The 25,476-nt window shown below is 40.4% G+C and overlaps 1 protein-coding gene and 1 pseudogene across 2 annotated transcripts; one reads left to right on the top strand and one right to left on the bottom strand.

The window, feature by feature from the left end:
* Window positions 1-3,833: 3,833 nt before the first annotated feature.
* On the bottom strand, window positions 3,834-8,874 carry LOC147420397 (uncharacterized; annotated as a pseudogene). The gene is made up of 11 exons (XR_015186929.1): window positions 8,797-8,874; window positions 7,795-7,829; window positions 6,900-7,704; window positions 6,710-6,815; window positions 5,841-6,618; window positions 5,655-5,769; window positions 5,209-5,569; window positions 4,670-5,112; window positions 4,447-4,505; window positions 4,110-4,350; window positions 3,834-4,027 (listed from the first exon to the last, which is right to left on the bottom strand). The product of XR_015186929.1 is annotated as an uncharacterized LOC147420397 (transcript).
* Window positions 8,875-11,916: 3,042 nt separating this feature from the next.
* Window positions 11,917-12,849, top strand: LOC147420396 (uncharacterized). The gene has a single exon (XM_086504455.1). The coding sequence runs from the start codon at window positions 11,917-11,919 to the stop codon at window positions 12,847-12,849; it is 933 nt and encodes a 310-aa protein (XP_086360581.1).
* The last annotated feature ends 12,627 nt before the right edge of the window (window positions 12,850-25,476 follow it).

Raw genomic sequence — 25,476 nt, 5'->3', positions numbered from 1 at the left:
CTACCCTTAATGTCGACAATAGAAATTCTATTGCAGTATGGCATCAAGACCATAAACAAGGTTAAAGGGTGTAGCATTTAGAGTTGTTTTGAAAGAAACTCGATAAGCCTATAGAGCAGCATGGAGATTCATTTCCCAGTCTGTCCTTCCTGAACTAACCACTTTGGTCAGTACCGAGCTAAGAAGTTTATTCGTATGCTCAGCTTGTTCATTTGCTTGTGGGTGATAGGGAGCTGATTTGTTATGGATGACCATAAATTGGGGGTGGCCGTTGAGCGAGCCCATGAGAGCGAGCAACTATTACCATCAAGAATCTAAGTGCAATAGGAGCGAGTGGCATGCACAAAAAATCCTAGTTGGAGGGAGATGGCAAGTTTAGTGAGAAACCTATATATTGCTCATGAGTTAAATAGAGTAAGACATTCTACATGTCTATAAAAGCTAGAGAGCCATAAAACACTGTAACAGAGTCAACCAACTCCCAAGTCCATTATATAACATTTTCATAGAGCGTATTTGACATACATGTCAACCAAGGCAATGCCAAGCACTAAATCGTTTGTCAATAGCCCTTGACTAACAATATCATCTGAATTATTTCGCCCATATTAGTTGAGCAAGGCAATGCCAAGCATGACATCGTTTTTCAGTAATGCATGACTAACTATATCATTGGAATTCTTTCACCCATAATAGCCTCTTGCATAATGCCACATGTCCTTCAAATGCAAGCATAGGTGACCGCATTTGGAGAGATGTCCTCGCAGTGCATATGCTAAAAACAACCCTAAGCTTTTTGGCCTTTCCCGTGTTGGGCATATGTTGTAGTCAGTGCACTCCATGAGACGACATACTTGACAAGCAACTCCTCGACCACCTTTTGTGCTTGCTGAGGTAGAGCACATTTGGCATACACGTCGACCAAGGCAATTCCAAGAAAGACATTGTTTTTCAATAGCCCTCGACTAACAATATCATCTGAACTATTTTGCCCATATTAGTGTCTTGCGTAATGGCATAGCGGCCGTGAAGATGCAAGATTAGGTGATCACATTTGGAGAGGCGTCCTTGCATTGCATATGCTCAAAACAGCCCTAAGCTTCCTCGCCTTTTTCGCTTATGTTGGGCATATCCGTAGTCAATGCACTCCATGAGACGACATCCCAGACAAGATCAGCCCCAAATCAGCCTAAAGAATTAGCGTTTTTAGCCCAAAAAAACAGCCCCAGATCAGCCCCAAATCCGCCACCAAATCAGCCTAAAAAATTAGCGTTTTTAGACCAAGAAAACAGCCCCACATCAGCCCCAAATCAGCTACCAAATCAACCTAAAAAACTAGCGTTTTTAGCCCAATAAAACAGCCCCAGATCAGCCCCAATCCGCCATCAAATCAGCCCAAAATTACAACATTTTTAGCTCCTAGTTTTGGACTTTCCCGTGTTGGGCATATCTCGCAATTAGTGCACTACATGAGATGACATACCTGACAAGCAACTCCTCGACCACCTTTGGTGCTTGCTGAGGTGGAGCACGTTTCGCTTACATGTTGATCAAGACAATGGCAAGCACGACATCATTTTCCTCAAATGTTTGACTAACAATATGATCGAAATTCTTTCACCCATATTAGCCTCTTGCATAATGCCACATGTCTTGAAGATGCAAGCGTAGACGATCGCATTTGGAGAGATGTCCCTGCATTGCATATGCTGAAAACAGTCCTAAGCTTCCTCGCCTTCCCCTCTCGTGTTGGGCATATCCCGCAGTCAATGCACTCCATGAGACGACATCCAGACAAGATCGGTCCCTAATCACCAAATCAGCCCTAAAACTCAACGTTTTTAGCCTCTAAATGATCCATCAAATCAGCCGAGAAAATCAGCGTTTTTAGCTCCTATTCTTGGCCTTTCCTGTGTTGAGAATATCACGCAATCAGTGCATTCCATGAGAAGTCCTCGCATTGCATATGCTAAAAACAGCCCTAATAAGCTTTTTGGCCGTTTTCGTGTTGGGCATATCCCGCAATTAGTGCACTCCATGAGACGACATCCTTGACAAGCAACTCCACGACCACCTTTTGTGCTTGCTGAGGTAGAGCACATTTGGCATACATGTCGACCAAGGCAATTCCAAGAAAGACATCATTTTTCAATAGCCCTTGACTAACAATATCATCTGAACTATTTTGCCCATATTAGTGTCTTGCGTAATGGCATAGCGGCCGTGAAGATACAAGATTAGGTGATCGCATTTGGAGAGGCGTCCTTGCATTGCATATGCTCAAAACAGCCCTAAGCTTCCTCGCCTTTTTCGCTTATGTTGGGCATATCCGTAGTCGATGCACTCCATGAGACGACATCCCAGACAAGATCAGCCACCAAATCAGCCTAAAGAATTAGCGTTTTTAGCCCAAAAAAACAACCCCAGATCAACCCCAAATCCGCCACCGAATCAGCCTAGAAAATCAGCGTTTTTAGACCAAGAAAACAGCCCAAGATCAGCCCCAAATCAGCTACCAGATCAACCTAAAAAATTAGCGTTTTTAGCCCAAAAAAACAGCCCCAGATCAGGCCCAAATCTGCCATCAAAACAGCCCAAAATTACAGCAATTTTTAGCTCCCTGTTTTAGACTTTCCCGTGTTGGGCATATCTTGCAATTAGTGCACTATATGAGATGACATACCTGACAAGCAACTCCTCGACCACCTTTGGTGCTTGCTGAGGTGGAGCACGTTTCGCTTACATGTTGACCAAGGCAAAACCAAGCACGACATCTTTTTCCAGAAATGTTTGCCAAACAATATGATCGAAATTCTTTCACGCATATTAGCCTCTTGCATAATGCCACATGTCTTGAAGATGCAAGCGTAGACGATCGCATTTGGAGAGACGTCCTTGCATTGCATATGCTGAAAACAGTCCTAAGCTTCCTCGGCTTTCCCTCTCGTGTTGGGCATATCCCGCAGTCAATGCACTCCATGAGACGACATCCAGACAAGATCAGTCCCTAATCAACCACCAAATCAGCCCTAAAACTTAGCGTTTTTAGCCTCTAAATGATCCATCAAATCAGCCGAGAAAATCAGCGTTTTTAGCTCCTATTCTTGGCCTTTCCTGTGTTGAGAATTTTACGCAATCAGTGCATTCCATGAGAAGTCCTCGCATTGCATATGCTAAAAACAGCCCTAAAGCTTTTTGGCCTTTTTCGTGTTGGGCATATCCCGCAATCAGTGCACTCCATGAGACGACATCCCTGACAAGCAACTCCTCGACCACCTTTTGTGCTTGCTAAGATAGAGCACATTTGGCATACACGTCGACCAAGGCAATTCCAAGAAAGACATCGTTTTTCAATAGCCCTTGACTAACAATATCATCTGAACTATTTTGCCCATATTAGTGTCTTGCGTAATGGCATATGCCGTGAAGATGCAAGATTAGGTGATCGCATTTGGAGAGGCGTCCTTGCATTGCATATGCTCAAAACATCCCTAAGCTTCCTCGCCTTTTTCGCTTATGTTGGGCATATCCGTAGTCAATGCACTCCATGAGACGACATCCCAGACAAGATCAGCCCCAAATCAGCCTAAAGAATTAGCGTTTTTAGCCCAAAAAACAGCCCCAAATCCGCCACCAAATCAGCCTAAAGAATTAGCGTTTTTAGCCCCAGATCAGCCCCAAATCCGCCACCAAATCAGCCTACAAAATTAGCGATTTTAGCCCAAAAAAACAGCCTCAGATTAGCCCCAAATCAGCCTAAAGAACTAGCGTTTTTATCCCAAAAAAACAGCCCCATCAAACACACGAGTACCATATTCGACTGTTCTTATACAACCATCAAACACACGAGTACCATATTCAACCGTTCTTATACAACCATAAAAGAAAGGTAGTTTTGAAGAAATCTACAACACTGCCAGTGAGTCTAAGTTTGAGCACAATCATCTTAGAGAATAGCAAAAAGAAAATGTGAAGCTTGGCTAGATCCAATCTTCAACTACATTGCGACCCTTTAAAATCAATCCATCTGCAAAAAAATACACAATTGCTTAATACATACCCTCTTGTCAATCAACTTATAATTTTCAACGAACCTACTCCTAACATACCTTGACTCCAAATGGCTTCAACAAGCGATCATATATGCGCTCATCCCTCTCAAACATAATGACATGTCTATCCATGAAGCTAGCTGCCGAGCCAAGTGTACCCGTGCCAGCAAATATGTCAAGGACTACATCCTGTGGACGGCTAAAAAGTGCGATTATGTACTTCACAAGCTTTTGACCTCTTTGACAACCACCCCTCCATGGATTTCCTTTCCTCTTTACTAAATCTGCTTCAGGTACTCTGACATTGAATACACATTTTACTTACTTTAATGGCATATATATATATAAATGATGGATTAGGCATATAAACAAGTAAATGATAGAGTCAACTCACATATCGAAGATAAGGTCCTGTCCAAATTGAAGGTCACCACCAAGTTTCAATTCTGGCAACTGATCATGATGTATACGATACACACAAGTTGTTGAACAACGAACAAAAGCAGACAAGATCAAGCAATTCACCTATTCAAATAGAAAGCTTTATGTCATACATGTCATTAAAGAATAGGATGCCACACTAAATTCTATTGCACATTAAATCAAGAATCAATTACTTGTACCTGTGTGACAATGGGTCCCAACCTCTTTCCAATAGGTGGTGTGCATCTCACAACCTGACGATGATATATCTTAAACCCTTTTTTCTTGCCAGCTTGCTCGACTTTCACCCCTTCCTCCATGGTGTACAAACAAACAAAAAACCCCCTATCACTCAAGCATGAGTCTGCAAGCTGAAATGTGGTGTCATACAGGTTATCCACTATCTTGTTCCAAAACGGAACTTTATTGCAAAAGCATCCCTCGACAGCCACGTTAGATGGAAAATCTGCAAATATGAGGTCTATGCACAAGTCTAGCTGAGTGCCCTTCACAGTGCCTTGGCTACAAACTACATTGAAGGCCTCTAACACCTCAAGCCCCATTTGCTCTGCTTGTTGGGGATATTCAATAATATGAACAAGCTCTTCAACAGAAATGTTGAAAACGTAAATAGTGCCTACAAATCAAAGCTTTTAGATTTAAGAAAATGTATCAACAATCACAACACTCCATGGATCATATTAGATAGACAAAGCAAAGGCATCAACACTACCTGTAGGTTCCAATGTTTCATTGATTATGTCATCATTTTCTCTTAGCCCTCCACTACTACTTGCGCTTTGATGTTGCCCTTGCATCTTGCCATCCTCTATAGCCTTGTTTTCTTGTAATGCACTATGTACGACTTCCCTACCAAGATTTATAGGAAGTGTCTTACAAAATGATGCTGATGCAGTGGATGCTACTACTTGAGAAGTTGCCGTCGTCTCCTCTTCCAGGACACTATTCGTAGTAGTTGTAAGTTGAAGGGCTTCTTTATGTTGCTGAAATAATTCCAACTCCTCATCCGGAACATGGTTCTTAACCATGTCTAGCCACCACGGACACTTGGCTTTCTCTATGGTGGACAAGGACTGCACAATCAACAACTATTATTTAGCATAATCTCCCTATGCGTTAAGAGTTAACATAAAAAATGCAATGTAATGCATCGCTTACCCTTCCAAGCTTCACATCGGAATACATGAACGTAGGGTTATCTGCATATGTCCATACACTTGCCAAGGGGGGCACCTCATCAAGCATGTGTTGTGCAATCTCCTTGAGTAGCCATCTAAACACACACCAACTACTGAGTAGTAGTTTAATGAGGACTAAAAAATTGAACCATACAAATTAACAAACCTATAAACAACTCGACGGGTTGCATTGTGTAATCCGGGTTGCTCATTCATGGCATTGGTCGACTTAATGCCACCTTCCACAACGCGAAATGCTCTATTGAAGTACTTTCTTCGGCAAAGCATGACAAAGTTGCTGAATCGATGTTCCAATTAGCATTTTGAATGTCTAGTAATAGACCTAGACCATATTGATTGACTTGCAACCAAAAGCAATACATGTGGAGCCAGTCTCCCTAACTTTAGCTTTGTCATTGGGAAGGCACTCCAAGGATCGAATTGATACTTGTGAGCTATCTAACAATTTCACAATGTGTGCCTTATCCACATCTGTTATGCAAGCATTTCCAATCATGTTGAGTTTCTCTTCAATCGCAATATGCGCACTCGGTTCATGCCAAGGCAAGGACAGAGTAGCACACCAAAACTTCTCTCCATTTGCAGGATCTGCAATCCTTGCATACTTGGAGGTCTTTCCCCTATAGGTAATCTCCATCTTCTTTATCACCTTGGCCCTACCAGTTTCATCCATTCCCTTAGCCAACTCTTCAATCTTCTGTTCCATCTCATCCTTAAAGAGCAACCATGTCATTATTTGCACAGGGAGTGTAAACCAACTCCTTTTCCCCCGAGATGAAACAACCTACATTTCTTTCTCCACCCATGCTCTGTCTTCAATAGACAAACCATCCAAGAGAGTAGTCTTGTCTGCCTCTCCTAGCCTTCTCAATTGGAACAACCTATCTCCAAATGTGGTTGGCACATATGCATAATCGTTCATCCTGTAGCATTAAAACAAAAAAGAATATCAATAACTCCAAGACAACAATTAAAATTTTCAAGGAGAATAGTAGATGCCCAACATCATCTTACTTATTCAATCTTGCCAAGGAAAACATTAATTCCCCCACATCAGTCTTTGCAAACTGCAAAAAGTGGCAGACCACAGAGCAATGTCTAGACAGGTCGTTCTCAAACCCTGTATTGCATAATTGTACAATTATATTAAAATAGTGCAATCAACACAACAAAAGTTCTTAAAGGAGATTAAGTTAAAGAATACCTTGTCTAATGCATTCCATCCATGCATGCAGACGATTGTTGCCATCCAGGACATGGACCATCTTTCCTTTCAAGTAGGGTCCCCACTCTGTCTCTAAATCAAGGGACCTCTCAAATCTTTCATTAATTGTTTTCCAGCAGTCATCCCAAGAATCTATCCTTTCTTGAGTGATTGGTGTCTCCTCCCCCTCTAGATCAATAATGGAGACAGTAAAGGCTCCCTTGCTCTCAAGATATCCTCCCATCTTAATAAAACTTCTTGTGAGTGATCTTTTGGTGGAAGGGCTTACTTTTCTAATGGCTTCACTAGACAGTAACCTGCATAATGGGATCCTAGGGGTGGTCCAGAAAATGTGACTCTGATTCTTTCAAGGAATGCCTGTGGTGTAGAGATCTCAAGGATCTTACCAAACAACTCTAATTTGTTTCTTCTCCCCCCTGCAAGATTGGAGATCTTCTGGCCTTCTGCCACCTCATCATCTTATTGCCCCTCAGTCACCTCATCATCATGTTGCCCCTCCTCCTCATCATCTTGCCCCGCAGTCACCTCATCATCATGTTGCCCCTCCTCCTCATCATGTTGCCCCTTAGTCACCTCATCATCACATTGCCCCTTAGTCACCTGGTCATGTTTCTCAACTACCACCTCCTCACTCTGATCATCTTCCTGAGTTCTCTGAGTATCAGCTCCCTGCTCCTCTCTCTCAATAGCAACTTGATCCACTACCTTCTCAACGTTTTCTTGCTCCAAGTCATGAACAATACTATCAACCAGCTCCTCAGCACCACCATTTTCCTCAACATCTTCAGCATCCTTTTGACTTACTTGAGAATGCTCTTGATTACCTGCTCTTGCAATTGACCTATTGAAGTTGTCCTGCTTTGATGGTCTATCTCTTCTCTTGTATGTTGCTCCAGAATCCCCTGCACCCTGCACAATTTTCCTTCTCTTAGGCATAGTTACCATACTCATAATATCTGCCTCACACTTACCATCCTCACAATTCGATCTTGTGAAGTGCATAAACACTTTGAAAGAATGAAAATTCTCGATTATATGAAACCTAGTTAAAAGCCATATGAATGACTGAATCGGACACATTGGAAAGGACAACATCAGCCATTAACTAAATTATGGGTAGTTGTGTTGCGTTAGAGTCATTATGGCAAGTTAAAATCATTACGGTCGACACATTTATCATCACGAATCTCGCTCCAGCCATTAACTAAATTATGGGTAGTTGTGGTGTGTTAGAGTCATTATGGCGAGTTGAAATCATTACAGTTGGCATGCACATTTATCACTTTACAAATCTCGCACCACCTCTATACTACCACTTATCATTTTGCTCTTCTCCATTCTCCTGGAGCTTTATGTGAAGAATCTATTTGTTCTTTCTGCAAACATGTAAGTGACTCTGTGTGTGTGTGTGTGTGTGTGTGTGTGTGTTCTCCATTCGCAGTCACGCTGACCCCTCCTGGCTTTGCTCTCTAGTTCTCCATCGACAACTCACACCCTGCATCTCACACTGTTTGAGGTGTTAAGGGAGCTTTACTATACACAGTGTCTCTCATAGGAGCTCTCTCTCTCTCTCTCTCTCTCTCTCTCTCTCTCTCTCTCTCTCTCTCTCTCTCTCTCTCTCTCTCTCTCTCTCTCTCTCTCTCTCTCTCTGAGCTCTGTTGCTACCACGAACTAGTAGTGATGCAAGCTTCAACAGTGCTACCACCTGCTCAATACACACAGCAACAGGAATCTTCCATTCCTCTCACACCTACGCTCAACTCAAATGCTCTCATTTGCTTTCAAATTCACCTTCTCTTTTCTCAGATCTTTAAGCGCGCTCAGCGTGCTTAAAGATTTGAGAAAGATGGTCCTTAAATCAAAAGGTTAAGCTTACCTTTGCTGTTTTCTTGGGGCTTAAGGGGTGGAAGTATTTGGCCAGTGGTGACGATTGCAAGAGCCTTGCCTTCCTCATGGCGTTGCAAAGGATGGAAACCAGGCAAACAATATGAACGATTAAGAATAAGCAGTGTGCATTTCAAAAGTTGAACATTTGAAGGGCAATAAAAATGTTTTGAAAAGTTAGAATATAATTAAAAAACCAAACTAACTTTCTTCAACTTTTTCTCCAGATTAACGTATTCTTAAACATGTCTCAAGATTAACATTTTTTAAACATTTCTCAGAATTTCATTTTAAAAAAAAAAACTGGGATTGATAGTAGTGTTTTCGAATGTCTGTGAAATTATTAACTTTTACAACCATTTCGCTAGATTAATGTTTTTTAAAACATTTCTCAAGATTAACATTTTTTAAGCATTTTTGTCAGAATTTCATTTTTTAAAAAAACTCGGATTGAGACAGTAGTGTTTTTGAATGAATGTGAAATTGTTAACTTTATAGAGTTGTTGGTACAGATTGACTTGACACGTGTTCAATTTACTCAGAATTATTAACTATGGATATGGTGTTGATCTGATTGAAAGTTCTCTTTTATGCAGGGAAGCTAAAATTTTCTTGCAATCTGTGTCCGGACAGTCCATCAACATTCCATTCATCCATGGAAAATGCCTCTTTCCCGTCAAGCTCTTGCAAGAGAAGTTGTGTGGTACAACTAGGGTCATTGTCGAGGCTCTTGTTCAGGAGGGACAAGAGTTTAATGTTTTGGCACCTCTTCCCACCTATGCGGGGGTTTATATGGAGGCATACTTCATCTTGGAGGAATCATTATCTAAAAGTTACACTGCAAGACTAGAAGACATCTTTCAGACCCCTGAGTCATCTCCAATTGGTCCATCACCTGCACCAATGTAAGTGCATGTAAGTCCAAGATCATTTTGGAAGGTTTGAATTTGAACAATTCTTCACTATTTTTTTTTCTCTCTTGCAGACAAATTGATGATGATGAGGAAAATGAAGATCATGTTGAATTTGATAAGCTAGATGAAGAAACTCTAAATTTTGAGACAGCAGTTTCTGCATTCCAGATCATCCGTACACTCCCTCCCAATGATGTGCTTCACACTATTATGCAAGAGTGTGAATACAAGGGCAAGGTCAAAGATCTACCAAAAACCTACCAAGAATTCTGCATCTATGAAATGATTGAGGGGAAGGCAATGGAGGGTATGGAGCAAAAGTATGAGGGAAATTTGTGGACAAAACCACAAACTTAGACAAGAACTCAAAAATCTTTTGTCCTTAGGAAGAGTTTTTGTGGAGGGGTTTTCCAATGTATGAATGAGAGATGCTCATTTAGGAGCGGAACTAATCAAACTAACAAGCAACATTGGAATGGTCAGTTGTCCAAGCTCCCAAAGAATGGCTGCCTAGCCATGGGGAGCTATGGAAATTTGGAATGCTTTTTTTGCAAGCATGTTCCCATGTGTGTGAAAGATTGTCCAGCAACAGTTTACTACTTTATGCCTAGGGATTCTTGCCATAGTAGGCTATTTATGCACCATGGCAAGCACAAACACATCGTCCCTAAGGGAATGTCTAGAGCATCAATTCAGAACATAAAAGCCTTAGTTGCTAAGGCAGTGACAATGGACAATAGAGCAGGCCCTAGGAAGGTACAAATGATATTGGCTAGAGAGATGGTGCTCAAGGCCTTCACAGATGACAATAGTACAAGTGCGGATTTTACAAGTGAGAAGGAGGTCCATGAGATGTCCCAAGAATTGCTTACCCTTGTCAACATGAAGAAGTAAGTTTTCAACTTATAAGCACCAAAACACTTGTATTCTTGAAAAATTGGTTCACCCATGATTATGTATGTTGTAGGGTAAAGCAAATGGTGATGCAGTGTAGAAGGACCACTCGACCAATGGGTGATGGATATGATGCAATTCTTGAACTAAAGAGAAAGTGCCACTTTCAGTTCTTCCATGGCTCTCGATTTCCGTTTCAAGCATCAACATCACAAGAGCGGTCCTTCATATTCAAGATGTCTACTACTGGCCCAGGTTCAGGAGTAGATGTGGTCAGAAGGATGGATAGAGATGGACATGAAGACCTCCGATTATCATGGGTTTGTTTTGACCATGTCCATCGAATAGAAGGAGGCTGGCACACAATGGGAGCACATGTTTATGATCACACGTAAGTAACAAATAAGTATTAAAAAATAAATAAGTGGATGTGGATACTAATTGTGTAAACTATTGTATACCTTGGCTCATGGCTTTGTAATGTTATTAGGATTGGAGAGCTTCTAACTATTGCCACATGCGAGTTCAAAGAAGAGGATGAGGAAGCACAAATAATGTTTTGGGAATCTATGAACCAGGTTATGATTGAGCACACAGATAGGCCAGCCAATTTTCAAGGATTCATGTCAGATGAGGCAGGAGCAAATTGGAATGCAGTGAGATATGTGTTCGGGGACAAGAAGGAAATGGTGGGTAGGGAAAGGTCTTTTCTATGGCACTGGGAGGATAATTTGAGGGTGCACACACAGAGGTATATCCACTCCTAGTACCAATCAAAGCATAAAGAGATGTGTGAGAAGTGGAGATTGTCTGAAACAACAGATGCGGCACTCGAGCAATTTCGTAGGATTAGGAGCTGGTGGGCAACAGGCAAGACAACAGATAAAAACATACCAAAGCTAGATAGTTGGTTGAGTTGGTGGCATTTCAGGGTTAGCCATTGGGGACATACGATGGTCAAGGATGGGGAGCCCATAATGAATTCATTGATTCCAAGGACCAACCTCTCTGAGAGCAAACATGCAAGTTGGTTGGCTGGAGAGGGGTACAAGCAAAAAATTAGTCTTTATGATGCATGTGTCACTGATCTTATCAATGCCTATCTTCAGTGTGCCCGGCGTCTAGCCTTCTTGGATGGTAAATATATTGGAGGGGGGCCAACATTGGAAATTTTAGTTGACAGAGCCATGTCAAGGATGCAGACTAGTCCATCACCAGCAGCCACCTCTAGGGAAGTGGATGATGCTTCCATGGGTACTCCAATGCTCAATAACAGAGTTAATTTCAAGGGTGAGAAGAGGACAATGCGTGCCAAGCGACCATTAATGGATATGGATACAAGCATTTGTAGCCACAGGCCTGAGTATAATTATGTCACGCAAGATAAGACGTCAAATGCAGCACATGAGCAACCATGCAGTGAATTGTTGCAAGCTCTAGAGCAAAATGTCCATGACATAAAGTGGGCTATTCGTAGGATACCAACATCAAGTAGAGTGGAGTGTAACCATTGGACAGCTGGTAAGAAGTGTGGATTGAGGCAGAGACCGGGAGACCCAGCTCCATGTTTTTGGAGTGACTGTCAATTATCTTCTTGGCGGAAGCAAAAGTTTTGCTACTTTTGCAACACAGATGTGAGGCATACATGGAGAATGGTCACAAGCATCATACACCCACCAGAATGCGCTCCGCATGTTTGGCCTATTGCAAAGGGCACCAAACTCAACATCCAAGAAGCTTGTGCACTTGTGAAGGCAGGATTTGAGATTGGAGTGTCAACGGAATCATTGATCCCCAAAGAAGTGCATCAGAGAGAGCCCCATGCCAACAAAAATGAAGATCAAAATTATCCCTATCGACCAGGGGTATCGAAGGCTGCCTATGCTCAAGTTAATGCAGCATTAGAAATATTAGCAAAATTGACTGGAAGCCGCGTAGAAGTGGAAGGAGAGAAAGAGATTTTTACCATAGAACTACTGACAGGTCACAGTAGATCCCCTACATCATGCATAGAAGTTATAATTAAGAATGTCCCATCTTGTTCGTGCATTGATTTTCAAGGCAGGTTGGCAAAAAAAGCATCCTTTCTTGCTTGCAAGCATCTTTATTTTGTGTACTTGATTGTACTTGGACAAGATGTCAACAACAACATGCATATCCATCAAGCACGAATTCCAAAGGCCATTCTTAAGGATATGCTAACAAAGGCAGTCAGAATCCAACCTAATCAGCTATAAGGGCTATAGCCTGGGTGATGTCTTATTTTGTTTTTGGAAGGGTAGACAAGATAGCAAAACCTATAGTCTATAGATCACTGCAGTTATTTAGTTCCTCCTACTTAGTGCATTTTGTAACCCACTCAGCACCTAATTTTTGAAATGAATCAGCATAAAATTTTTGTAAGAGGTAGGTACTAAAGCATTTTTTTTCTAGGTTATTCCTTCAAGAATATGATAGATTTCATCCATAACATATTCAAAGATTTTTGCAAACTTTGCAACTCTACCATGGCACTCTCTCTTGTCTATATATATTGCAATCTCCATTGCTTTCCAATGGTCAACTTTGAATGGCATGCTCTCTATCACTCTCTCTCTCACACACACACACACACACTTACAACCCCCTCTAGCTTGTCACTATCTCATTTTGTACCCACCACTCATAATCTTTTCAGGTTGTTTCTTTTGTTTCATTCGTGTTTCAAATAATTGTATCATAGGTATGATTAATGTATGTTTTTCTCTCATAGATCATTTGGGCCTTTTGCAAAGGTAGTACATCTCAAATCCTCTCTCTCTCTCTCTCTCTCTCTCTCTCTCTCTCTCTCACACACACACACACACACACACACACACACACACACACACACACACACACACACACACACACACACACACACACACACACACACACAAGCTCTCTACAAATTTTCCTCCCTATAATTTTTTCCCATGATTTAAAAGAAATCATGGTGCATGCAATTTTTCCATTGCCCTACCAATTTTTGCTTAGGGAGTATTAACATTCATGAAGGTCTATACAAATTTTCCTCTCTCTCTCTCTCTCTCTCTCTCTCTCTCTCTCTCTCTCTCGCGATTTTAGGATCGTCTTTCTCTATGTGCACTGGAGTATTTGTCATAGAAGTATTAAACCCTAAATACATGGGGCTTGATTTTACTACAGTGGGGTTGTCTCAAGCTACTTTGTGCTCGCTTCTATCTGCTCAACTGATTTCTCATTTTTTCTCGAGGCTCACTACTCTTGGCTCGCTCCATGGATGCACTCCCATAAACTCATTAAGCAAATAATCTATTACCTCATTGAGAAAATGAGTTCCCCGATCACTGACAATATCTATTGGTAGTCCACATCTTGTGAATACATACCCATATAAGAATGCAAGAGTGGTTATGGCATCATTATTTTGAGTCGCTTTAGACTAGGCCCACTTGGTCAAATAGTTCGTAGCTACAATGATATATTGAGCTTGGGTTCTATAAGCAGGTGGTTGTATCGGTCCAACAAAATCTATACCCCATTTTGTGAAGGCTCTAGCCCCCATCATTGGTCTTAAGGGCATGCTATCTACTCGTGTTGGCATTTTTGCTCGTTGACAAGCATTACACCTTCGAACATATTCTTTGGCATCTGCAAAAAGTGTTGGCCACCATATGCTTGCCATCAAGATTTCTTTTGCGGTGGTCTCACTGGAAAAGTGACCTCCAACTAATCCAGCATGTGCTTGTTCTATAATCGGAATATACTCGTTTTCATTTGCACAAAGACGCAAATGTTGATCTTTACCTCTCCGAAACTATTGGTTCCCAATAAGAGCATAGTCTCTTGCTTCAGTTTCAATTACTCTTTGACAGCGTTTACTCGTATCCTTAGGAAATGTTCGGCTCAATAAGTAAGTAACCAGATAATTACTCCACTTAGGAACATGTGACATTTGAAACAATGTTACATGAGGAATGGGTGGTTGTTTTTAACATTGAGGGCAATCTTTTACAAAAGATCTAACATCTCTCCTCATAGTCGGCCAAAATACTCCAAGTCTCAAGATTCGTTGCATAGTTTGATCTTCCGCAGAGTGAAGTCCTACTATGGTAAGATGTGCTTGACTTAGGTATTGTTCCTTTTCTTTAGGGTTAATGCATAAAAGCAATATCCCGTCTCGATTTCTTTTAGATAGCCTTCCAGCTAGTAATTGATACATAGCCGATTGCTTGATTAAATCAATTGTGATAGGAAGTGGTATTTGTGAATCCACTTGAGCTATTTTCATCAATGACACAATGTTTTCCGACCATCTAGGTATCATTTCCACGGAGAACAAATAGGAATCTGGTAGATCATCGTCTACCGCTTTAGGTGATTCCCCTGAAACAATCCTCAACAAATGATCTGCTCGTTGATGTGTAGTGCCTTTTTTTTACAACCACAGTGAAATCAAATTTGATAAGAATGATGAACCATCTCACTATTCTCCCTGTGATGCATGGCTTGTTGACCAAATATAACAAAGCTTGGTGGTCCACAAAGAACACAAATTTGTTGGCTAATAGGTAATGTCAATACTTTTTAACGACATGATCATTCCTAGTCCTTCTCTTTCAGTGGTAGTGTGATTATTTTTTGCCATGTTCAATTGTCGGCTAGCTTAAGAAATAGAAAAGTCAAATTTTCCATCTCTTGGTTGGGCTAGTATACAACCAATAGCAAAGTTTGAAGCATCTACATGTACGTGGAATACCTTATCCCAGTCTGGTGCTTTCAATATTGGAGCTGAGGTGAGAGATTTCTTAAGCTTCATGAAGGATTCTTCACAAGCCTCAGTCCATTCAAAGTGTGTAATCAAGCTATACATGGGTTTCGTAATTATAGCATAATTGTAGATGAACCGTCGGTAATATCCACAATGTCCCATGAATTCTTGTACCCCCTTGACTGTTGTTGGTCTAGGCAAAATCAACAATGACATGAATCTTCTTAATATTGGTAGCTATGACATTTTCAGACACGATATGTCCAAGAATTTTCCCATGTCTTCCCATGAACGTGCACTTTTCAGGGTTTAAGCAAATCCTGTAAAGTCTACATTTCTCGAATACCTTTTTGAGGTGTTCAAATGATTAGCCCAAATTGGCAAATGTACGCATAGATCATCCATGTATACTTCTAAGAATTTTCGAAGATACTCTTTGAAGCATTTCTCATCAATCTCTGAAATGTGGCCGGAGCATTAGTTAACCCAAACGGCATAACCCGATAGGTAAGTATACCCCATTCTATTGCAAAAGCAGTTTTATGCTGATCTTTTGGGTCAACCGAAAGTTGATTGTATCCCAAAAAGCCATCTAAGAAGCTGTCAGCTTCTTTTCCTGCCACTCGCTCTAAAACATGCTCAGTTATCGGAGAGGAAAGTTGTCTCTAATGGTAGCTGCATTCACTTTTTTGAAATTAACACACACTCGTAATTTCCCATTCTTCTTAGGTACTACCACACTTGGAGACACCCAATCTGTGTGTTTAATTTCATAAATGAATTCAGCTTCCTTGAGTTTTTCAATCTCTTCTTTGATATTCCTGGCAAATGTTTCATTATAGGTGTATGGTCTCTGTCTACTTGGTTTCACATCATCTCTCATGGGTATAGTATGTTGACAGATTTTTGGATCAAGACCCTTGAGATCCTTGTAATACCAAGTGAAGATATCCTGGTATTCCTTTAAAAAGCTTAGCAAAAGCTTTTCTTCTTCTTCTATTAGGTCATTTGCAATGTAAGCAGGTCTAGGCTCTTCTCCTGCTTCAGCCAAGTCTACCTTTTGAGCGTTTTCAGGTCCTTCGTAAGACTTGCCTTGTTTCCGTGGTTCCCTAACAGGTTGTTCAATTATGATTTTCTGATCTTGGAGAGTATACTTTCTGTAATGGGATGGAACATGCATTACATCCTTACCATCCTCTTCCGTGGTTTCCATTTCGGTTGTGTATTAGAGCTTTTTTCAACTCTTGATATTTCTTTTTCTGCTCGACTCCGGTCATGAGTGGTTTTTTATCCTGAGATTTTTCTTGAGTACCCTTCCTTGATTTTCTCAATGTCTGAGACATTTCTGAGTTTTTGTTTGCAAGATATCTGCCAGTTATCTTGTCCTTGACACAATCATTAGCCTCTATTTGCATAAGGAATTGTGTTTTACTGGAGACTGATGGCATAGGTCGTGTTTTCATGATATTGGTGTCTCTCTTTCGTCTATGCCATTTTTGTCTTCTTGACTTCTGGTTTGGAAAGTCAAAAAACTTTTCCTCCCCTCCCTTTAAGAGTAACTCAGCTCTCGTATGCTCTTTTTCGGACCCCAAATCTTTTGAGGTAGCTGAGTGCTCATCTAACTCATCAGTTGCATCGTAATAGAGGTCAGAAAAGACTTTTTGAGATTTCATCAAGTCCTTGGTTTCCTCATCTTTGTTTTCAATGTTGAGGATTGACATCATTTTGATGGAAATTATGCCGTTGCCATCCTCATTGCAAAATTGAGTAGGCATAGACGTATTCACACATACATCCATTGTCGCTAAAATTTGAGCCCACTCGACTAGTTCAAATAAATGCTCTAGAAAGGGTCCAGGTATGTAGGCTTTGTCTGTACAGTCCCTTTCTAGAATACATTCCTCTCGTCTTAAGCTTCCATTTTCTGAAGTTCCGCACATCCAAATACGAATGTCTTTGTTTAACCAGGATGGGAGTTTAGTTTCAGCCGAAGAGACTGAATCAAACTCTTGGATGGGTGTTTTCAAGACATCTATATAAGTGTGATATTTTAGATTAACTCTTGTTATAGATCCCACCTGCTTCAAGTACAGACAGTTGATTCCCCAATCTTCGATAAGCTGTACCTTCGCATAAAGGTCTTCCCAATATGATTTCATAGTTGAGTTTTTTCCCAAAGTCTACTATGGCAAATGTGTGTTGATATTCAATTCCACAGGAATTGACTATCACTTTTTCTAGTAGCCCTAGTGTTCTCTCAATGTGTTCGTCAGCCAACTGCAATTTCATTCGCGTTTGTCTAATGGCTCGCTGTCCCCAGGATTCCCATACTGCTTTAGTGGCTATGGCTATGCCAGCTCCACTATCCAGTATTGCCATGGTTTCAATGTCATTATATTTCACTAGGAGGATAGTGTTTTCTTCTTCCCCTTCATAATATTCTCCGACCTTGTTCATAGGAACTGATCGAATCTCTTTGTTTTCCATTTCATTTTTCAATTTTTCCAAATTCTTATAGATTAACCCCGTTATACCCACCTTCTCTAGGATTTTTTGTAAATCGTTCCATAAGTATGGCATGAGTTTCAACAGTTCTCCCAAAGTAAGAGTGCATTGGATAGGTGTAGACATGATTGAATGAATGTTGTCTACTTCTAAGGTCTGTTTGGCTCTTTTTACTTGAGTGGTCTTGCAAATGATGGATTCATCTTCGTTATCTCCCAAGTAAGAAGGTAATGTTTTTAATGTCAATGGTTTAGATATTCCTGAAACATCCGATCCGCAATCCACGTACAAGGATTGTAAATCCATGTTCATATCAGATGGTAGGTTATCCAACCAGACTTCCTCTATAGGATCTGACTTTAAAGTTAGGCTCCCATCATTGATCTCTCTCACCTTTTCTCATAAGTGTCCTGGCTAGTCTTCCTCTATGAATGGAATTCCGTCCAAGACATCTTCGCTTCCCGACACTATAAGCTCTGGTTCATTTGTTTTAAGGTGGGGTTCTACCACGACATCGGATTTTGCTTTTGTTTCTTCTACCGCAAGCTCTTCAGGTTTTGCAATACTTTCAAGCTTGGGTTTTTGTTTATCCAGCATTTCTTGCGTGATTCTTACCAAATTTTGGTAAGCCTCCAGCTTCGCTGCTTCCATGTCTGGAGATGGATAGTTTTTCCATTTGTTTTTCATGTTTTGCCCTGCTTTAAGTCTTGCTTGGTAAGCTTCCAAGGCAGCATTAATAGGCTCAAAAATTTTATCAACCAAAATGGATCCTCCAGATTTCACGGTTGTTTCCTTGAATTCACCGCCAGTTTCTTTCAACTTGTCCTGGGCTAGGATTTTTGCTTTCTCTTCGTATCAACCCGTTGTTTTTGTTTTCTCATCTCATATCTTTTGCTTCTGCTCCTTTTGATTCTTTGAGAAGAAACTTTTGTGTTCTTCGAATCATCAGAGGAGTTGTGTTTCTTTTTCTTTGCCTGGGCTCTAGTGATTACCTTGATTGGAAAAATCGATTCTCTCTCTGATGAGCTACTAGGCATCACTTTGACTACGTTTACAACCGTTTTTCCCTTGTTCAAAGGATTCTTATGACAATCTTCTGGAAAGTGTCCTCCCTTTTTGCAACATTGTATGCAGCAGGCTTCAATTGGTTTGAGGTTTTTGTAAGGCTCTGGACATTCGTTCTTCCAATGGTCATCAACACCACAGTTATGACAGTTTCCTGTTCTGGGCCTCATCATGGGTCTTCCCATGCGAGGTCTGACACCTTGATTAGATACATAATACATTGGTGCGAGCTCTCGTGGAGCGTAAGTCATGGTTTCTTCCATTTGTGGTGGATGTAGACTATACCAATCTTCCCTCTACCATTACTGTAGATGGACTAGACTCTGCATAGGGTGTAACAGGCACTAATGCTTGTTCATCTATGACTCCTTTCGAGTGCATGTACTTTACAGGCACCACATTATGTCCTGGATACGGAGGTTGTTGTCCCAACACAGGTTGAGTTCTTTCCAGACCCATTGGTGGTCTTTGATCTTGGACCATATTAGGCTGATATCTGTACATGGGTTGTCCCTCCGGCCTCATGGACATGCACTGAACATTCCCATCATACTTTGGTCTAAAGTAGCACTCGTGGGTTTCATGGTTGGTCCATTTACCCTCGATTGCACACCATTTTTGTGGCCTAATTGGTTGTCCCTGTGGAGGTATCCCTTGCCCTGGTCCTCTCATAGGTACTTTTTGCATATTGTTCATCATGTCATTCATCCTTTTTACCATATCTTCTATGGCTGAGAGTGGTACCACAACAGTCGTGAAGATCTCACAATTGTCTCCTAGGTCAATAGCATTAGACACACACACTTCTAGGGTTGTATGCTTTTTACTATAGAGTATAGCATGAAGTTCTTTGTCTAGCAATCCCTCCAGAAACAAGGATACAAGTTTTTCTCTGCAGGTATCTCCATCTCTAGGAATCTCAGGGCAATGTATTGTTTCATTCGAGTTGCACAATACCTAACAAACTCACCATGTTTCTGTTTAAAACTGTAGTTTTGAGCTACCGAATTAAATTTAATCCCCGTTTTAGAACATGCATCTACAAATCCTTGAGCTAATGTGTTCAAGTCCATGATTGACCTTGGTGGAATGTTTTGAAACCATGTCAAAGCTTTTTTTTCTAGTGTCATTCCAAACCCCTCGAATTGAGTATGGAAATCGAATATACGCTCTGCTCTTAGCACTTGCTTAAATCTTGCTAAGTGGTCATATGGATTCCCCGTTCCACTGTATTTTTTGACCCATTTTTGAAAACATTACTGTCAGATGATCTCTCACGATGTTCATCTCTTGGAGTGTTTTCTGGTCCTTGACCCAATATCCAATCCCGTATGGAATACCCTTGGTATTTGGTTTGTTCTACTTCTCAGGAGTCATCATAAAGAAGTTGTTGTTATAACAATCCCTGAACAAGTAAGTTGGTAGATCCGCAGATCCCTTATCTTTGATCTTGAAGATATAGATGATCTTCATGGCCGTTAATTGTCCTGGTCTAGCATGAGAAGTCCACAAAAAATCTTTTATGTTTCTATCTTCCCAACAATAAAGTCCGATCCTAGGATTATCCGTACTAAGCCGTTTCAAAGGCTTCAAGTCTACTTGATCGTAGCCCTCGAATTCCAAAGTTGGTGGTCCTTCTTTTGCTGACATATCTAGAATTATAGTGTTTACTTCTAACCCCCATTTGTCTACCACATCAAGATTTTTGACTTGTACATATTGAGTTCCGTTTCGATCCATGTACATTTTTCCTTGTTTGTTTGCCCTAACCTCTTCTTCGAACTCAATACCATGGCCGTCAATGCAGATAGCATACTCCTCATTAGGGTCCAAGTAAACCTGGGCTCCATGATGGTTAGTCTTGTAAAAAGAGAGTATATGCTTATAGCACATTGTCATTCCGGTTTCCGAGTGAGTCGAGTAAGAAGACATTTCGGATGTTGAATATGAAAAAGTGTCTGAGACTTCTTCGGCAATTGTGTGCAAGGAATTGCCTTGTTTCATGCTTTCTTCGGTGGATACTCTACTGGTGGTTTCTCCGAATAGGCCTTGATTTCCTAGTAATCGACCAGATCTAAGGTTCATATAGACTTATGAAGCCTTGGATAGAGTACTCACCTTGGATTGACTTGTCGTCAATTTTCACTCGATTCAATTGCAACTTTCTACCAAGCCACTGATTCCTCGTCTGCAACCTGATTCCTGTACATAATTAATCAAATTAGCTATTTTTCTATAAGGACAAAAGAGCTCTTGAGAACTCTCGTGATTGGTCTCTGTGTATCACTTCAAATCGTGCTATGGAAGTCAAAATTTGACTTTCGGATTTGGCTTTAGCAAAATCAAAGGTCTAATCTGCAACCTATAAACCGAGTGTATCTATACTAATTTTGATCCGATTGAACCCAAAAATGTCCTGTGGTCTTATATTATGCTAGTCTAGCACTGTATAAGCCCAAAAGTCAAAATTGAAGTCTCTGGATAGTAGAAGTAAATAATCGTGATTATTTACTTTTATCAAGTTTTTGCACTTTTTGGATTGGTTTGGCAAGTATACAGCTTGTTAAAGCCCTTGGACAAGTTTCAACAAGTTTGGACAAAATTTGATCAAGTTTACCTACTATTCCGTGTCCGCAGACTGTGATTTCGAGAATCTGGCTTAAGTCTCACTTTTGTGGTCCAAATTTCACCAAAAGTGATTTGTAGGGTCTACTTGATGTGCTTGACCTTGTGGTATACTCAAATTTGCAAAATCGCCAAGTTTTGAAACATATGTAAATAATTGCGATTATTTACTTCTGATAATTTTTTGTAAATTTTTGTCCCAACTTTGACACATATCTGTTAAGCACCTTAAGTTAAGGTCTCTAGCCAATTTTCATCAAGTTTGGATTATTTTTTATCAAATGGTCATCAGTTTTCTATTCGCAAACTAACTTTGCAATTTTAGTCACAATTTTCAATCCAGTGATTCAAATCTTACCAAATTTGGTTTGTGGGCTTATTACAACATGGTAAAGCTAGTGGTATGCCAACTTGGTCAAGAAAGTTCAAAAATAGGGCAGATGTAAATAATCGTGATTATTTACATTTGACAAAAGTTTGCAAGTTTTTGGTCAACTGAGCATGTACACATGTTTATCACATCAATATAAGCCTATGGATCAATTTTCAACAAGTTTGGATAAATTTGTACCCAATTTACACGCAAGATTCAAAAAGTTAGTACAACTTTAGTTTTTACCCAGTTTTTTGCCAGTTTAGTGATCCAAATCTTTTGGACCTTTACAAAAGTTGTTTGTACTCATGCAATGAGTCAATGGTATGAACCTTGGCCAATTTAAAGCAGAAAGTTAATAATCGTGATTATTAACTTGAGGCTTGAAATGAACACTTTTTTGCAATTTTCTCAAAGAGAGTCTTTTTATGATGTTTTCTAAGCCTATAAATCAAGTCAAAACTTAATTTGGCCTAAAATATTAAGAAAAAGTAAATAATCTGATTTTTGGTCAACTTCTTGAAATTTTTACCTCGAAGTGTCTTTGAGCTTACCCACTGGTTCGGATAACTGTTAGGCTTACTCTCCAGTCGGATTGAGTGAATTTGAGTCTTTTCAAGCTATTTCTAGCCGTAGACCTAAAATTTTGCAACTTTACATAACAACTCACACTTGATTCTTTCAGAGAGAGCAATATTTTGAAATCCACCTCGGATCCTACTTACCCTACTCTTAGTTTCTCATGCAATGGGGTTGTGGAAAGTGTCCACAAACACTCGTTTTCTTGTGTTTTTTATGTTTTTCAGAGTCTTGATATTAAGACTTGTCTCGTCTACCAATCATTCTCTAAATCCTAATCTAAATCTACAATCCTACAGTCCTAAAGGTACTCAGCAAGTACGATCACTTCCAAGATACCTCTACACAACAAAAGACGACAATCTTAAGCTATGCGATTTTTAAAAGAGAGTTTTACTCTAGGTGAACCTAGAGGAAGTTAAAGGACAACTACACAAGACGCTCATGTTTTTCCCTAGTTTTGGTCTCTTTGATCCCCGGTAGCGGCGCCAAATATGAGACGCATGTCTAACCTCACCATCCTATCTTATTGCAGTATTAGCGAGAACCACGATTAATTTGTCAATCCATGGGACGAAGCTAACTCGACTAGTTCATAGAGGCTACAAGAGGTTGTCAATATCTCGGAAAACAACTAACAACTCACATCTAACTCAAGCTACACTCAAGTGACCAAAATCACCAAAAGCCAATCGCTCATTGGCAAACAATTCACATCTGTTACACCATCAAACGACATCCAAACGTAACGAAAATTCTAGGACAAGTTTATAAGACTTAAGCACACATGGCTATGGCCTCAAATCCCACTTTAGGTCAAGTTCCAAAATCGCGATTATTAACAGTAGTGGATTTTTGACCTAGTCATTTTCGACCCAGAATGCATCTAAATGCTTAGCAATGATGCCCCAATACCCCGCCTATGCTTAGTTTTTGATTTAAAAGTGTAAATTCCTATTTATGATGAAATTAGGCCGCAGGTCGGCGACGCCAAAAGCTACGAAATACTGTGAATGGCTTACGTCAATGCATATAGCTCTTACCTGCGGTGGCAACGCAACAAACGCATTCGCAATGTGACAACCGGAGAGGGAGTAGGAAGCACGAGAAGGAGAGAAGTGAGCGCCGTTAGCTCACGCTGTGTATTTCTTATCCAAAAAACTTACAAAAATTGGCTTTTATACCTTAGCCAAGGTTTTTGAGTGGTCAAAACTAATAATTTGGAGTTCTACCAAAGCTGGGAATTGACTGGCTTTTACAATCTGGAAGCTTGTAGCCCCGGCTCATTAATTACAAGGTTTATCAGAGAAAATAAAGTTATAATATTTCCAATTTATCAAAATAGTAAATGTTTTACAAGGAGAACTCCGAAAAATGGTGTCCACATTAGCTTGCTACTAACACTAGTGATGACCATGGCTCCAGGGATCTGTTCTTCCTCCAAGATTTCCTCAATTTGAATACATTTGGTACAATCACAATGGAAATGATTCACATAATTTTCTATGTTGCAACTATCGCACAGCTTGTGTCAAGACTGCATCAGGTACTATTCCAAAGGTCTTCAAAGAGTCTTTAGGATTCTCCTGAAGAATTTCTTCCAGAATCACAATATTCAATTGTGTTGGGGTTGTTCTTGAGATGTATCTGATTTGTTGCTATACCGGATCATAGGGATGCCTTATTCCGTGTGATGTTTACACCACAAGGAGTAGTTCTTCATCTATTGCAGTTATCTGCGTTTGTATTAAGAATGCCTCCCCCCTTCCTTGCCTAAGTCCTTTGGGACAATAGAGTATAGCACAAGTTTTGCACTACATGGGTGATGAATTCATGTTTATGCATGGTCGTGATTGCCCCTATCATGATATATCGAGGTCAATGCAAGAGATGGGTCTTGAGCGGTATACTCAAGGGTTGTTGATGGTGAAGTATCCAGTCGGTTAACTCTCTTAAAGACAAAATCTTGTAGTAGTTGTGATCTCTCCCTGATAGCGATATGTACATATTTTGTAGGTGTTGTGCTAGAAGCAGCTGGAACTCATATGTGTGGTGTTGCAAGTACTGGTGAAAGCTTTGGTACCCTTTTAGACACAACTACCCATGGCTTTGCCGTGAATTTATCCTCAGAACCAGTCTACAGTTTGGGCTTAGCTTCATGCTTTTTCTTACTTCTCCAAAGCCATTGAGCTGGTCATTACTTTGTTGTTTGTTGTTGTGGTTGATAGGGGGTGTAAGTGATGACTTCTTCTTAGATTCAACAGTTGTTTAGGCACCCATATCTGCTTAGGATTGTTGGTGAGTTGGATTTTAGGTACCCAAAATTGCTTGGCTCCTTGCATGCCGTGATTATGAGGATGGATGCGGTGTTGAGTAGTGGATATTGGGTTGGAGTTCTTCCTACTTTCTGGTACCATAGGAGTCATGAGAGGGGCTTTCCACTTCTCAGAGCTATGAGAAAATGGTACTCTTAACTATCTGCCCTTGAGTGCTAAGATTAAAACCTTTTCATCCCCGTCTTGAAGAGATTTATAGGTTTGCATCTATGGGACTCCTAGCACCATATCCTCATTCATATGCTCATGACGAATGAAAATAAATGTGCGTGGACACAAAAATCCATGCACAAAGATGTTGAGATTAATCGGACCCAATTTGAGTGTGAATTCTTTATGCCATCCCTTAGCTTTGGCTCTACAATAATCTAGCGGTTGGGTTGTCGCTCTTCTGTAAGGGTTCTCATCCTCATTTTTGGAGACCACTCTTTGGTGAGATCTCATGAGGTGTGTGGCTATGGAGTCCTTGAGCTTGTCCTTGCTCATCTGCCTTGGTTAACACTAATCAAGGCTCGATTCCCTTTCACTATGCCTGTCTCATACTTCTTATGATTCTTAATGATGCTTTGATTAGCTAGAGAGTAACTAGTTAGTGATTATTGTCAATCTA

The sequence above is a fragment of the Adiantum capillus-veneris genome, chromosome 28 (assembly GCF_014529385.1).
Source record: "Adiantum capillus-veneris isolate H3 chromosome 28, ASM1452938v2, whole genome shotgun sequence".
Lineage (NCBI taxonomy): Eukaryota > Viridiplantae > Streptophyta > Polypodiopsida > Polypodiales > Pteridaceae > Adiantum > Adiantum capillus-veneris.
Note: the sequence above shows the minus strand (reverse complement) of the source record. Positions and strands in the feature narration are given on the sequence as shown.

Coding starts and splice junctions, on each gene's coding strand:
- LOC147420396 (XM_086504455.1), top strand. CDS start 11,917: ATGCGTGCCAAGCGACCATTAATGGATATGGATACAAGCATTTGTAGC.